Below are 14,412 nucleotides of genomic sequence, written 5' to 3'. Positions count from 1 at the left end.
GGAGCAGAGGAGAAGAACAAGTCTTATAATATCTGCCCCTTTTGTCACTTCACACTTTACACTTCACACTGTTGTCCTTTGGAAAATGGTATGTATTTATGTCTACATACATATATTTACAGTCTTATATATATATTTACAGATGTTTTTGTATTCTATATTCAGTTTTTTCAATATATAAAATACAGAACCGAAGAATTCATATTCTTGAATGTTTACAAATGGTCAAAAAGAAACAAACCGTCGTATTCATGTTTGTTCAAATCAAACATCCCACATTATTCATGTCCAAGTACTTCAAACTTTTTTAACATTGTAGCTTTTATGTGTATTTTAAACTCCAGGAGAGTTTCTGACTTTTTCACTTCTTTCTGGAGTTTATTCCATAAACTGATTCCTGTCACTGTGACAGTTCGTTCCATTGCTTTAGAATTGAACCTGGGTTTGTTAAAGATGTCTGTTCCTTTCAGATTATAGTGACTTTCTATTTTCTCAAACATTTCTTGGATGTTCACTGGCAATATTTTTCTATTTGCTTTATACAAAAACTTGTCTGTTCTGTCCTTGTGATTTTGCTTTGCTTCCCCTTTGTTGATCACCTGCTCCGCCCTAATGTGTTTCACCTGTTCCCTGTTCCTTGTGTATTTAGACCCCTCTGTTTCCCCTTGTCTTTGTTGGATCATTGTCATTCATGTGTCTGTGTCCTGGTTCCGTTTTGTGAGTTTTTGTTTTCTGCATGTTATCCTTGGAATCGTCCATTAAATTTCTGTTCAGTATTTTGGTTGGCTGATTGCATCTAGGTCCTCATTCCACCTTCGCACCTCCAAACCACGACAGTAGACAATAAGATGGGACAGTGAGAGTAACACTACAATAACACATGTGCGGACTCCACTTAAAGACATTATAACCAAATTAAACTCTCTCTATAATTTGATTACTTTAAAATGTAATTGTTTCCACCAGTCACAATCATGATGTTCTATAAACTGTAAACTGCACTGCTTCTTGTTGGCCTCATTTCCACACTTGTATCTCTTTTTAAGGCGGAGTTCTGGTCCTCAGCTCTGACCACAGCTGCACAGATTCAGCAGAAAAAAACACAAAAAAACCATCCCTTGTGGTTTGCACAGTGACGGCGCGAGCTGACTCCCGGCGGGCTGCTGGAAGATGCAAAAAAATTTGGGACGCACAGTAAAAACAGCTCAAAGGACGACTGGAGCAGCGTGATGCTATCTCTGCTCTAAGGGATAAAAAGCTGCTGTACTGGAGGTTTGACAAATATTGTAGGAAGATTTCAGAAAGGCATTACTATGGAATAAGCATTAGGCGTCTTACAGGGGATTGTTAAGTCAACTGTCTCGAGCTTTGCTGTCTCTCTGTACTTTAAAGGTCCTGTATCATAGCTTTTAGCCATGTTGTTAAGCTATTTCCTTATCAAAACACCCCCAGAGTGGTTCTTCATTCAGACAGTTCTGAGCATTTCTCCTGAATCTTGCAGCTGCTCCGCCCTCTCCTGGAAAACCACTGACTTGTGACACTCACTGTCAAACAGGAAGAGCCCGACGTCTGTAATGTAATGCCTTACTGCAGCTTTTTCATTATTTCTGTCGGGAGCAAAAAAAAACAGTATAAAAAAATATATTAAAAAAGAGGAAGTGCCCGACGCATCTGCACTGCCTCTGCAGAGAAAACAAACGCACCCCCTGAGCGTCTGAACAGATGTCATGATTGCACTGAAGGTTGTGAAGATGGCGCTCTTTCTAACCTACTCTGGACACGCCCGTTCTTTTTCTTACCTGACGATAATGTCACGGAGAAAATTCGCATTTGGGCAGGACAGGACTTTATTCAACCTAAAGAAAAGGACACTCGCCAGAAGATGGAATTTCTCTCCGGGATTCAGCGACGATCAGCCTAAATAGTGTTTTTCTGTGACTGTCTCTTTATGGATGTTTGGTGAACCTTGGCCAGAATCAACGACGATGGAGCAGCCAGGACAGAGCAGTGAGTCAAAACGTGTGCTAGCTTGTGTGTTAGCCATTTATGAAGCTGTGTTGCAGATTTCAACTCCTTATAACTGCATTGTGAAGTAACTTCACTTATTGCTGTTATGTTTTTATATCTACTACTGCAAAAGTTGCATCGGCTGCATCAACTCGGGGAGAGGGGGCGGAGTTAACTGAAACGAAGCATCATGTCTTCCAGGTTTGAAAAATACCTCCAGAAAATACTTATATTTATCACACAAATGAGTGCTCCATAGTGGTAGAGGTACAATATATCACATAAATGCCTACTTCACTTTGGAATGGCTAAAATAGCATGATACAGATCCTTTAATTTTGCAAAGTAATTGTCACATTGTTGCTATTTTAGTTTTTTGGTTTCTTTTTGAAAGACACTAGGTAAAAACAAACAAAACTGCTCAAATACCTTACGCGTTTCGACTTGAACAGTTTTGTTTGTTTTTACCTAGTGTCTTTCAAAAAGAAACCAAAAAACTAAAATGTATTACTCAAGAAGACATAATGAATGTAATAAAATAATTGTTGCTATTGTGTTTAATTCCAGCTCGTCCACACGTCCACTGAACACACCACAGGTGACTCCTCGCCGCTCAGCGTTAAGTCGGTGTCCGGTAGCAGCTGATTTATATTACAGTGTAACCTAACGCTCTGGTCCAGGGCCTCAGCTCAACAATGTGAGAGCTTAATCTGAGACTACAGGCCTGGGAAAGTCTGGCTTTAAAACAAGAGATTAAGGGTCTAAAATTGCGGTGCTGGTCCCACTGTCATGTGCAGGAATGTGGGGAATTTGATCAATGGTTATGCTTCGAATGCTTTACACTTACATAGTGCTTTTCAAGAAGTGCTTTACATTGTATTGTTCATTCACTCTCTGCACTGGTGTTTCCACAGCTGCCCTGGGGTGGACTGATGGAAACATGGCTGCCAATTTGTGTCAACAGCCTCTTTGTGGAGCACCACTCACTCCAGCATTTCATTCACACAGATCGAGTGTCTTGCCAACACAAGAATGCACCAAAATCTTATTATCTTTGTTACAGAACTAAAAGATAAAGTGTATAAGTGTTTCTTGAAGTGTGAGTTACCTATTTGTGAGAGAGCTCTTTCTTCAAGCAGGACTTGAAAGATACAAACTTCTCTTCGGCTCTGAAGCGCTGAAATTACACACACAGTTAGGATTTCTTGCTTAAGTCTCTGAGTGTCCACTAGATGGCAGCGCTTTCACAGGTTTAGAGACGATGTGTTTTTAACCTCTTACCACCCGCCTAAACCAAATGCATTCTGTCCTCTTTGGCTATTATATAGGCCTGTGTAACGCCTCATTTGAAAGCTAAGACCCACAAAACTGATCTTTTTCCTCGCATTGTTGCTGTGTTGTGTCACCTTTTGCATGTTTTTTTTTTCATTTTTTTTTTCATTCTTTTTTTTTGGTCACATTTTTGTTAAATTTTTATCATTTTTTGGTTGAGCTTTTGTTGAGTTTTGGTTGAATTTCTGTTGAATTTTTGTCACATTTTTGTCACATTTTTGTTGAGTTCTTGCCAATGGGGTAAGAAAATTGCACTTGTCCCATTGCCATTTTTTTGTTTGCAACTTTCTTTTTATTGTTTTTAAGTTTGAACAATACAAACATGGGACACTTGGGATATTAAAAGTAGAACTTTACCAACTAAATGGTTTTAACAATGTGACGTTGAAGTGAAAATTGCCCATTTTTCTTGACACTGCTCTTCTTGAGTCCTCAGTCTATGGGTCAAAATCTCCAAAATTCCCTTCACAATTTGTAGCCAGTCTTAAGTTCCATTCTGTACCATTTTTGGGTAATAGCCTTTTTACAAGCTACTAACAGTATTTTCAGTAAATATTTATCATTTTTTTCCACATTACCCCCCATGAAATAACCAAAATATAACAGCAAACATGTTTTAGGAAGTATATAGCCCAATATCTTCACAATTGTTGAATATACATCTTCCCAAAATGATATGAGTTTTGGACATACCGTAAATGCTCTAATACAGGCCGGGGCCTTTATTTACTCAAGGGCATCTAGGACCAGGCCTTTATTGGAACCAGGCCACAATTAGAGACAGGCCTTTATTTCTATTTGAGCAAAACGGACGACCAGGAAAACGAAGAAAAACGAGATTTGTGTCCATTTGCACCTAAAATATTAGGTTCATTTATTAATTAACATTTCAAACCCTCTCCCAGCGGCTGGAACATTGACGCCTTTTATTTTGTCGGGACAACAGGAAGTGTTTCGTTGCTGTTAGCGGAGCTTTGACATCAATGTCACTGCAGGTTTCTGTTTCGTTTTTACCGCGGACCGGATTATTTGTTGTTATCTTGTGTAAAAGGCGAGTTCAGACGGAGCGTTTGTGTTTGTGATCGATCATGAGACTGACCCGAGAGAAGACGAGGCGCTCGCGCTGATGGGAGGAGTTATTTTGAGGCGTGGGACTGACCTGCACACGGAGCAGCTGGACGTGCTTTGAAGACGCGATGGTGACTTTATTAAAACCCTGGAGGGTCACACAGCATTTGTTGCTTTCCCTGTTTCCACAAATAGTCACTGGAGTTTGAAAAGTGTCTAAATCTGTGTCAAAGTTACGCTCGGATCAGCTCCTCCACAGCGTCCCCCTCGGCCCGGGTTCCCGTTTGTTACTTCCTGCACGTGAGTTTTCATTTACATCAGTATGAGACAAATTCCTAACATGGGGAATATTTCTACCGCTATAGTTTCTAATAAAAGCCCAGGCCTGTTTTAGAGACCGGCGTTTATTTGCCTCCGCCAGCCGCGAACCCGGCCCCTGTTAGAGACCCGGCCGCTAATGGACTACAGGCCAGTATTAGAGAATTTACGGTAACCAGAAAACATGTGCATGCCATTGCCATTTTTACTTGTTTTGAGTGAAAAACGCTCAAAACAAGATAATATTGCCAACCCAAGTAATTTCAATCCAAGCTTGATGTTTATGTGCTGCGTAAAGCAGTGGCTCTCACCCCCTCTCCGCGCTGCAGCCGGTCCTTCATGACTCCCAGGAACTCTTTGTAGCTGAGTTTGTCGTCGTGATCTTCGTCAAAGATTTTAAAGACCGTGTTCACCAAATGACGGGTCAAAGTGACGCCGGTGGCGACGTACACGGCTCTGGTGAACTCGTCTGTGAGACACGAACGGAAAATGTGGCAGCTGGATGTGAAACACTTTGGAAATCCACAGCTGTACCTTGTCCGATGGAGCGGTTGGCGAAGTTGTACATGTGCATCGCAAGGGTGAAATCCTCCAAGTTGTTCAGGAACTGGAAGAAGGACCTGAACTCTTCGAAGGTGATCCCCTGGGAGGAAAAAACAAAAACAGCCAAAGAAAGATTATTTACAACGATAAAGAAAATGTATGATGAAGTATTATTATTGAAAGTATTTCCCAAATTAGTCACAGCTGCTCAGGACTAACCCTTTATCTGATCTAGTCTTTCAGCACCTTTTGCCTTTTTGATTAGGGCTGGGTACCAGTTTGGTATTGCTCGATTGCAGGTGACATCACTGCATACTAAAGGCCTATGATATTATATAGAGGTTAATCAATCAATAAATCAATAAAAGTTTATTTATATGGCACTTTACAGCAACACCAGGAGGACCAAAGTGCTTCACAGAAAGATAAAACACATTTTAAAAACACCACATAATTACAACCTAGACACAATTCAGTGCTCTAAGTATTAAAAGCAAGTTTGAAAAAATGAGTCTATAATCTTGATTTAAAAAGGGACGAGTGTGGGAGGCCAGAGTAGAGAGCGTTGCAATAGTCCAACCGAGAACTGATAAATGCGTGGGTCGCCTTCTCCAGGTCTTGGCGTGAGAGAAAAGGCTTCACCTTAGTCAAAAGCCACAGCTGGAAAAAGCTGGCCTTGACCACGGCATTTATTTGTTGTTTAAAGTTCAGTTCTCGGTCAAAGATGACTCCCAGGTTCCTGACGGCATCTCGGACTGGACCCACGACCCTGGACTGAATCTGAGGAACATCCTGGGAGCCAAAAATAATGAATTCAGATTTAGTTTTGTTTAGGTGGAGGAAGTTCTGCGCGAGCCATTGTTTAATGTCCGAAAGGCAGCTATGGAGGGAGTCAAGAGCAGAGGCAGGGTTAGGGAGTCCTGGTAAATAGACCTGGATGTCGTCGGCATAAAGATGGAATGATAAATTGTGTCTGGCAATGATGGACCCGAGCGGTAGCATGTAAAGTGAGAAAAGGACCGGGCCAAGGATGGAACCCTGTGGCACCCCAGATGACAGTGGGGTAGAGGAGGAAGAACAGTCATCGATCATGACAGCGAAGCTCCGGTCAGTCAGGTAAGACCTGAACCACTGCAGGACCGTGCCCTGAACACCAACATGCTCCGCCAGCCGGGAGGTTAAAATTATTTTGTTTTTGAGCTCAACTTGCAATCAAGACAAAATGTATGACTTCATTTGAATGTGATAAATGTGTTTATATTTCGCCAGAAAATTGCTAAAAAGAATGAAAAAGTGTGTTTCCCAAAAGATTCTGTTTTCACCCTCGGCAAGGCCACGCCCCTTCTATGACACGATGCCGTCATCGGTATTTGACAGTGATTGAATTCACAAACCTGACAAATTATTTTTATTATTATTATTACGTCGCTAACGTCAAAATAGCGACAAAAAACGCAACCCAAAAGTGACAAAAAAGCATAAAAAACATGACTAGCACAGTGATGAAAACCAGGCCAGGCTTTTTCCACCAGGCCGCTATGAACAATAGGCTTTGAGTTTGGACTGGATAAGAAAAAAGTGAGGGTAAGCAGAAGTATGGCCTAAAACACTGATGAGGATTCACTGTTTCACTTAAAACCTCTTACGGAACCGAGGGCATTTTCTCCAGTTCGGCTTTACCCAAATCTAAAAGCTTCTGGACTAGAGAACAGTGTAACGACAACAAAACTGATCAAAACTTTTTTTTTTTTTGCGTGTTTGATGTAGTATTTTCGCCCCTTTTTTGTTGTGTTTTCGTCTCTTTTTTGTGGCTTTTTTAAATGTGTTTTTATCACATATTTTGTTGCTTTTTTGTCACGTTATCGTCACGTTTTTGTAACTTTTTTGTTGCTTTTTTTAAGTTTTTTGATTCAGGTGGGGGTTAAGGGGTTACATCATCTTACTTAAAGTGGCCAGATGCAAGTTGGCCATGTTATGCTCACTACTGCCACCTCAGGTCATACGTGTAACTGCACCTTCTATATTAAAGGGGGGGTATTATGCAAATTCGACTTTTTCAAGCTTTACCTTGGCACATTCACGTATTTTTGAGTAATCTGTAAAAACTCTGATGGCGGCCATTTTAGGGATAGGTTTGCCTGAGTCCTCCTAGGAACGCCCCCACCTCCTGGAGACGCCTCCGAGCTTTCGTCACCAGCCGAGTAACCAACCACTGCTCCTCAGCAGAATGATGCCACAGACAGTGTGTGGAGGGGGCGTGTCGGAAAGGCTCAGAGGTTCTTAAAGAGACAGAGGCCTATTTCAAGACATTTGCTTCAGCCATTTTGAGAGAGCAATTTTATACAAGGCAGTTATTCTAATTTACTGCATTTACAGACCAACAGAAGGTTTGGTCATCATTGTAGTGTGATATAGACTGGTGCTATGTGATTGAAAAAAGCATAACACCCCCTCTTTAAGCTCGTGCATGACAGCACTTCGGACCCAAAGTAACAACTTTTTGAGTGACAGTGAAGGATTTTACAGGCAGTTGTGGTGAACAGTCCATTTAAGTTGGAATAGGACATGTATGAAGTCAACTCAAACCCTAACATGTGTTTCTTTTGTTGGATTACATACATTTTTCATATCAAGTACAAACACCCACATAAACTGAGTGCATGTATCTAAAGCGGCGGGGAATCCCTGGCTGCTCTGGAGCCGCCAGATCCCGATAACGCGCCTATCAGTCCGCTATATGGATTTCCCCCGCGCCGTATGGACACGCTGAGCTGTCAACAGGAGAAGGGGGGGACGGGGGGGGGGGGGCATTGTAGCTTTTCTGTCTTTTTCTTTTTCAAGCCGAGGTCAGCGCGTTTGCAGAGTTTTTCAAAAGCAGATTAACCCGATACTTGTATAAACAAAAACAAAGCGTGATGAATCTCCAAACATCTCAAGGCTGGCTGACGACTTAAAGGGTGGCGTCTTTTGAAACCCGCTCAACCGTCCCGCGGGATAGCATCTCCCTCTCTCACCGGAGGGGCCGCGCACACAAGGCACCGAACAAACGAGGCAGTGAGTAATCCGTGACGCCTTGCTGTTTTAACAAGGCGCGGGCCATAAAATATCTCTTAGGCAAATGATGGGCGCCACTTGATGGTGAATGGGGATCTCGCATCACCCCGGCGGCGGCGCGCGAGGGGCCGGCGCTCGCGGCTTTGCACTGCGGGTCAAAGAGTCGAGAGGAAACACAAATTAGCGGCCCGATGAGGATGCTTCACTCAACAGATAATTCAGAAGAGCGCTGGAGAGGAGACTGTACGGGCGACAGCGGAAAGAGTGAGGCTGTGAAGTGGACGGAGGAGAGCTTTTTATATTGTGAAAGCTGCTGTTCATGTGGGGCACTGGAGCTGTTTAAAAAAATACTTAAAGGTCAATTACTGGGTCAGAATTAAGAACTTATTAACCGCTTAACCCATGCCTTAAAGAGGGGGTATTATGCTTTTTTCAGCCACATAGCACCAGTCTATGGCACACTACAATGATGACGAAACCTTCTGTTGGTCTGTAAATGCAGTAAATTAGAATAACTGCCTTGTATAAAATTGCTCTTTCAAAATGGCGGTAGCGAAAGACTTGAAATAGGCCTCTGTCTCTTTAAGAACCTCTGACCCTTTCCGACACGCCCCCTCCACACGCTGTCTGTGGCATCACAACACTGCGCTCGTTGTCTCAACTGTATTGAAACTACGATCGGTGCATTTTAATTTGTATTGTTGGAAAGGAGCTACTGTTTATCACTTTGTGAACAATGGCCACACAGGATATTATTTGGAGACAAACCTTCCACACCGGACGCTTGGAAGGGGCTCTTGCCTGAAAAATAACTGCTGTTTGGAGGCTCTCTCTTTGCATCTGCCATGCCCTATGGATCTCTAACTATACCCCCATGGACGACACCAGGATCTGCAGGAGCCCATACGATTCAAAAGACGGACATTATCTGTGCAGGTGGACAGTGGTTTTTCGAGGTTACCCGTTAGCTTGTTATAATGACTACAGCTCATTGTTGATGAAAAGTCTGCAATAAACCACAAATGTGTAAAGCCAGGCTCATTGTGTGATCATCGTAAAGGCTGCTTCAAGTAGTTGCCTGCTTTATTGACGTTATTTGTGCATAATATGCTGCCTGTTTTCAATGAATGTTGTGAAGGTGAAGGTTGTTAGCTTGTCGTGGCTAATAGTGCCTTAGCTCCGGGAGAAAACCACTCGGCTACGACTCACTGTAGATGAAAAGTGAGCAATAAACTACAAAATCAACAAGCCAGGCTCCGTGTGTGATCACCATAAAGGCTGCTTCAAGCAGTTGCCTGTTTTAGTGACGTTTTCAATGCATAATATGCTGCTTGTATTCAGTGAATTTTCCCGTTAGCTTATCGCGGCTAGCTTGTTAGCTCCGGGAGAAAACCACTCGGCTATGACCCATTGTAGATGAAATGTGAGCAATAAACTTCCAAATCAACAAGCCAGGCTCCGTGTGTGATCATTGTTAAACGGTTCTTTATGTGTGTGGTGGTTTTATTGACTTTATGTGTGCATATTTCTCGTTTTCACGTGATGACTCGAGGTTTAGCTTAGCATTAGCTTTCTCCGGAGGCTCTGTGCATCATCAAGGCCCAGCGCAGAACCAGACACTGAAATAAGTGTTCTTGTCACCGGTTTTAATCCTGGGTGTTTCGGTAACAGAAACACTGATGTGTGTCTTTGTAAAAGTCTGCTGTGGCTCCGGTTCACAACACATGAAGCTAATCCTCCATGATGACTCTGTTTACATCTTAGGGCTAGACACTGCGGGGAGGGGGTTCTGCTGAGGAGCAGTGGTTGGTTACTCGGCTGGTGACGAAAGGTCGGAGGCGTATCCTGGAGGTCGGAGGCGTTTCCTGAAGGAATCAGGCGTTTTATCCCTAAAATGGCCGCCATCAGAGTTTTTACAGATTACTCGAAAATACGTGAATGTGCTAAGGCAACACTTCAGGCATGTTTTTAATGAGGGAATGACTTAATAACATGATGTAAAGCTTGAAAAAGTCGATTTTGCATAATACCCCCCCTTTAACCGAGCGCATGTTCTCCAGTTCAGCTTTACCCAAATCTAAAGGTTTCTTGACTATAGGCCAGAGTAATGCCTCATTTGAAATCTAAGGCGTACAAAGCTGATTTTTTGTTGCATTTTTGAAGCGTTTTTTTGGGTGTGTTTTCGTAGTTTTTTTGTAGTCACTTTTTCATCACATTTTCTTCACCTTTTTGATGCACTTTTGTGGCTTTCGTGTTGATTTGTTTTGCTTTTTCATCACTCTTTAGTCGTGTTTTTTGTCGATTTTTTTGTTGCTTTTCCAACACGTTTTTGTCACATTTTGGAAGTGTTTTTGTTGTTTTTTCATCGCTTTTTATGGGGTTTTTCATCACTCTTTAGTCATGTTTTTGTTGCTTTTTTATTGCGTTATTGTTGCTTATCCGGCACATTTTTGTTGCTCTTTGCCACTTTTATGTTTTTAGATGTGGGTAGTGGCAAACTGGAGAAAATGTGCTCTGTTAAGGCGGGGATTAAAGTAATGCTGCCGTCAGAAATTTTGGAATTATACGGTCATGTTCGAAGCATCAATAGGGGGGAAACAAACTGACCTTCCTCCTCCACCATTACTTTACCTCCAGAAAACGGTTAAAAATAGCCATGAGAGGTCATGAGAGGTCAGACACATTGCCGTCTGTACCTACAGTATCCATATTTGGTTTTAAAGCTGGGGTACCTGACTTTTTGTTGTAGTAAAGTAAATGTATTTTTGCCACCTCACTGTATGTTGTAAACACAGAAAAACACTGACCTTGTTGCATTGTCTTCACTAAGGTTTTATTGAGCGACGGATGATGAAAGTACAGTCTAAATGTGTGCCATTTATTTTGGGCGTGGTCTCCCCGGCTTCACTTTGCCACAGCTCAAGGCTGTGCATGGGCGTGAAACCAGTGCTTCATTTGTAAATTAGTATTAGTAGTTTCAGGAACACTTTTGGTCTGAAGTGATGGAATCGGGAAAAGGCCAAAACATTTACCCGAATACTCTCATGAAACACCATTATATCAGATGAATATTTCCCGGATCCTTTACCCGGAAAAAAAAAAAACGAGAATTGGGGGAATGCGTTTCCCCAAACGGGGGAGATCCACGTTTGTTGTGACTCTGCTCCGCTGACTAAAGACTTCCTGAATCTGGGCTCTGAGATCTGCTGATCAGCTGCTTTTGGAGGTTCCTTGCTCCAAGTATATGACCAAAGGGGACAGGGCTTTCTCTGCTGCAGCTCCAAAACTGTGGAACGACCTGCCTCTCCACATCAGAGCTGCTCAGTCACTTGACAGTTTTAAATTGTTGCTCAAAGGAATAGGCCACCATCTTTACATACTGAGATACTGAGATATGTTCTTATAATTTGGCATCCGCACAGTAAAGTGAAGATTACTGCGTGGATTTCGAACTACTCCTGGTATTATTACGCCTTACAATATAGTCCCCCTTTTATCCGCTTAGAAAATCCACATTGTTTAATTTTGTGTAATTATACTTTGTAGTGGAACACTTCACGTAACCATATTTAAATAGGGAAAACGTGGAAGAGCTTGGTAGCTTCTATCTTGACCTGTTTTGGAGCTATAGAGGAGAGAGGGAGAGGCTAAATGCTAACGCCGTCTGCGCTGTGTTTACGTGACTGAAGGCACGGGGGAAGATCAGACAGGTCCTAAAGAACTCGTCAAAGCTAAGGTAAGAACATATCTCAGTATGTAAAAACGGTGGCCTGTTCCTATTTCTATACAAAAGCTTTTAACACTGTCTAGCACAGGAGTAGGCAACGTGGGCCCCCAAGAGACTTTTGAAGAAACATTTATTCATAAATCAGAGACCAGATACGTGAAAAGGACTCTAAAATGTGGAAAATACTGTCAATATTTTTACATTTCCCAGCAAAACACCCCATTAGATCATATATTATGTGCATAATTTATGTTTACTTTGGGTTACAATAGCGAGTTTCGGCCCTTGGTGTTTTGACATTGAAGAAAATCGGCCCTCCATGACACAAACTTGCCTACCCCTGGTCTAGCACATATATCTTGGCCAAAATCTGTGCTGTTAGTGCTTTGCTGTTTGTATATTGTGTTTTGTTTATTATTATTATATTATTTTGTTTCTGTACTGTAGACCTTTTTGTGAAGCACTTTGGTCAACATAAATGTGCTATAAAAATAAATTTAAGCCCTCAAATTAAGCCCTGCGTGAAACATGCATATAATGAAATTGTCTGAACAATTTGGATACACAGGAGGGATTGTGAGAGTTAGAAACAAGTTTGGGCCTAAACAAAAAATGTCAGTGTTTGAACAGAAAGAAAACAGGTACTCCAGCTTTAACTGCTTCAGATCTATATCGATCAATATCAATATCACTGCACCTTCTCCTCTGGCAAGCTGCTGCGCACGTTCTCCAGGTACCCGCTGACGTCGTCCACGTTGGTGTAGCGCAGCAGGATCCGAGCAAAGTCCTCCTCGCTGATGGTGGGCATTCCCTTGGAGGACGACAGGAACTCCACCTCCAGCATCTCCGTCTGAAGGTCGTCCATGAATCTGACCACACCAGAGTTTATTTGCAAAGCACAATTCATTCAAAAGACTCATGTTTGTGAATACTATCCTCCCATAGGATCAGCTAACCTCGAAACCCCCACATTTTCTCCAGTTCGACTTCACCCAAACCTAAAAGCTTCTTCGAGATGCCTATGGGCCAGTGTAACGCCTCATTTGAAAGCTAAGATCTGCTAAACTGTAACTTTTCTGTCATGTTGTTGCCGTGTTTTTACCACATTTTTATCGCATTTTGGTTGTGTTTTCGTAGTTTTTGTCATGTTTTTGTTTTGCTTTTTGTCATTTTTTGTGTGTGGTTTTTTTGTCGGTTTTCGTCACGTTTTTCGTTGCTCTTATGTGGATTTTTCATCGCTCTTTAGTCATGTATTTGCTGCTGTTTTTATTGTGTTATTGTTACATTTCCAGCAGGTTTTTATCGCTCTTTTGACACTTTTCGGTCACGTTGGGTTTGAGCTAAACTGGAGAAAATGTGCTCAGGGTTAAGAGCTTAATGTGCAATTACAATCAACACCCAAAACTCTATCAAATATAATTAATAACAAGATTAAAAGCAAAGTAAAAAGCGAACTACAGCGACCAGTTTCTTCAGGACACTCGTGCACACTTTAGATCAGAGGGGAGATTTGTTTACCACAAGCAGGAAGAGCACTCACTTGTAAAAGTCTTCAAATTTCAGCTCCGCTTTGCCTTTTTTGCCAAAGAAATGGACCAGGAGTGTCGTCTCAGCTTTGTCATCCACCGACTGAGAAAGAACATCATGAAGAAAAAAAATGTTATGGACGCAATCGTTCATCGCTCTCTGACGTTCTCACCCACACACTGACACACTGAGATTGATGAGGAGAAACCAAACATTGCATTGCAGAACTATTAGATTCTCACATGAATATCTTACCAAAATGCACATGCGAGTCTTTCATTTCACAACCTGTCAAAAAAGTCTAAAACTAAAACGTTGCCAGAACAGGCGGTCTCCTGCTTACAGTACGTTTGATGGACGTGGCGCTGGCTGAACATTAACAGTTTTATATCCGAGCAGCAGGTCTGAGTTAGATGTGAGTTAATAGACAGTGAGATCAACCATTTAAACAGTTAGGGGTTAATGTTTCACTGTGGCTTCTTTTGCAGCAGGCACTTTACATGCAGCAAACTAAATCCAGCCCCACTGTCCTCACGAAGGGGGCAGCTGCAGGGAGACACCAGCGCGCCTTACGTTTAAAGAATGTGGTTAATATACGTCAATTAAATGTCCCAAAAAAGCGTTTCATATAATACAACTTCTGAATCTGCTATTTTAGCTTGCCTTAGATTTCACTCCTGTGGTACATTATGTGCTGCCACTTTACAATCCTCTCCTTGGAGCACTTTTGATAGTTGTTGATCACTGCAGACAGGAAACACCCCACTAAACCAGGGGAAAACCAGGCCCGACCAAGGTCTAAACTTATAAACTAAAGGAGAGCAGTAAACACAACA

General features: G+C 42.1%; 1 protein-coding gene and 1 long non-coding RNA gene across 4 annotated transcripts in view; one reads left to right on the top strand and one right to left on the bottom strand.

Moving 5' to 3' along the window:
- Positions 1–14,412, top strand: part of LOC306962938 — a 162,344-nt gene that overhangs the window by 56,129 nt on the left and 91,803 nt on the right. The gene's annotated exons all lie outside the window — the stretch shown is intronic.
- micu3b (mitochondrial calcium uptake family, member 3b) overlaps positions 1–14,412 on the bottom strand; it is a 45,156-nt gene that overhangs the window by 2,919 nt on the left and 27,825 nt on the right. For all 3 annotated transcript variants that reach the window (XM_079556244.1, XM_079556245.1, XM_079556246.1), the window contains 5 exons: positions 13,590–13,678; positions 12,747–12,918; positions 5,260–5,368; positions 5,037–5,194; positions 3,116–3,184 (listed from right to left, as the gene is read on the bottom strand). In XM_079556244.1, the coding sequence (XP_079412370.1) occupies positions 3,116–3,184; positions 5,037–5,194; positions 5,260–5,368; positions 12,747–12,918; positions 13,590–13,678 (597 nt within the window). The remainder of the gene's footprint in view (positions 1–3,115; positions 3,185–5,036; positions 5,195–5,259; positions 5,369–12,746; positions 12,919–13,589; positions 13,679–14,412) is intronic.

Source organism: Gobius niger (genome assembly GCF_951799975.1).
Source record: "Gobius niger genome assembly, chromosome: 5".
Classification (NCBI taxonomy): domain Eukaryota; kingdom Metazoa; phylum Chordata; class Actinopteri; order Gobiiformes; family Gobiidae; genus Gobius; species Gobius niger.
Note: the sequence above shows the minus strand (reverse complement) of the source record. Positions and strands in the feature narration are given on the sequence as shown.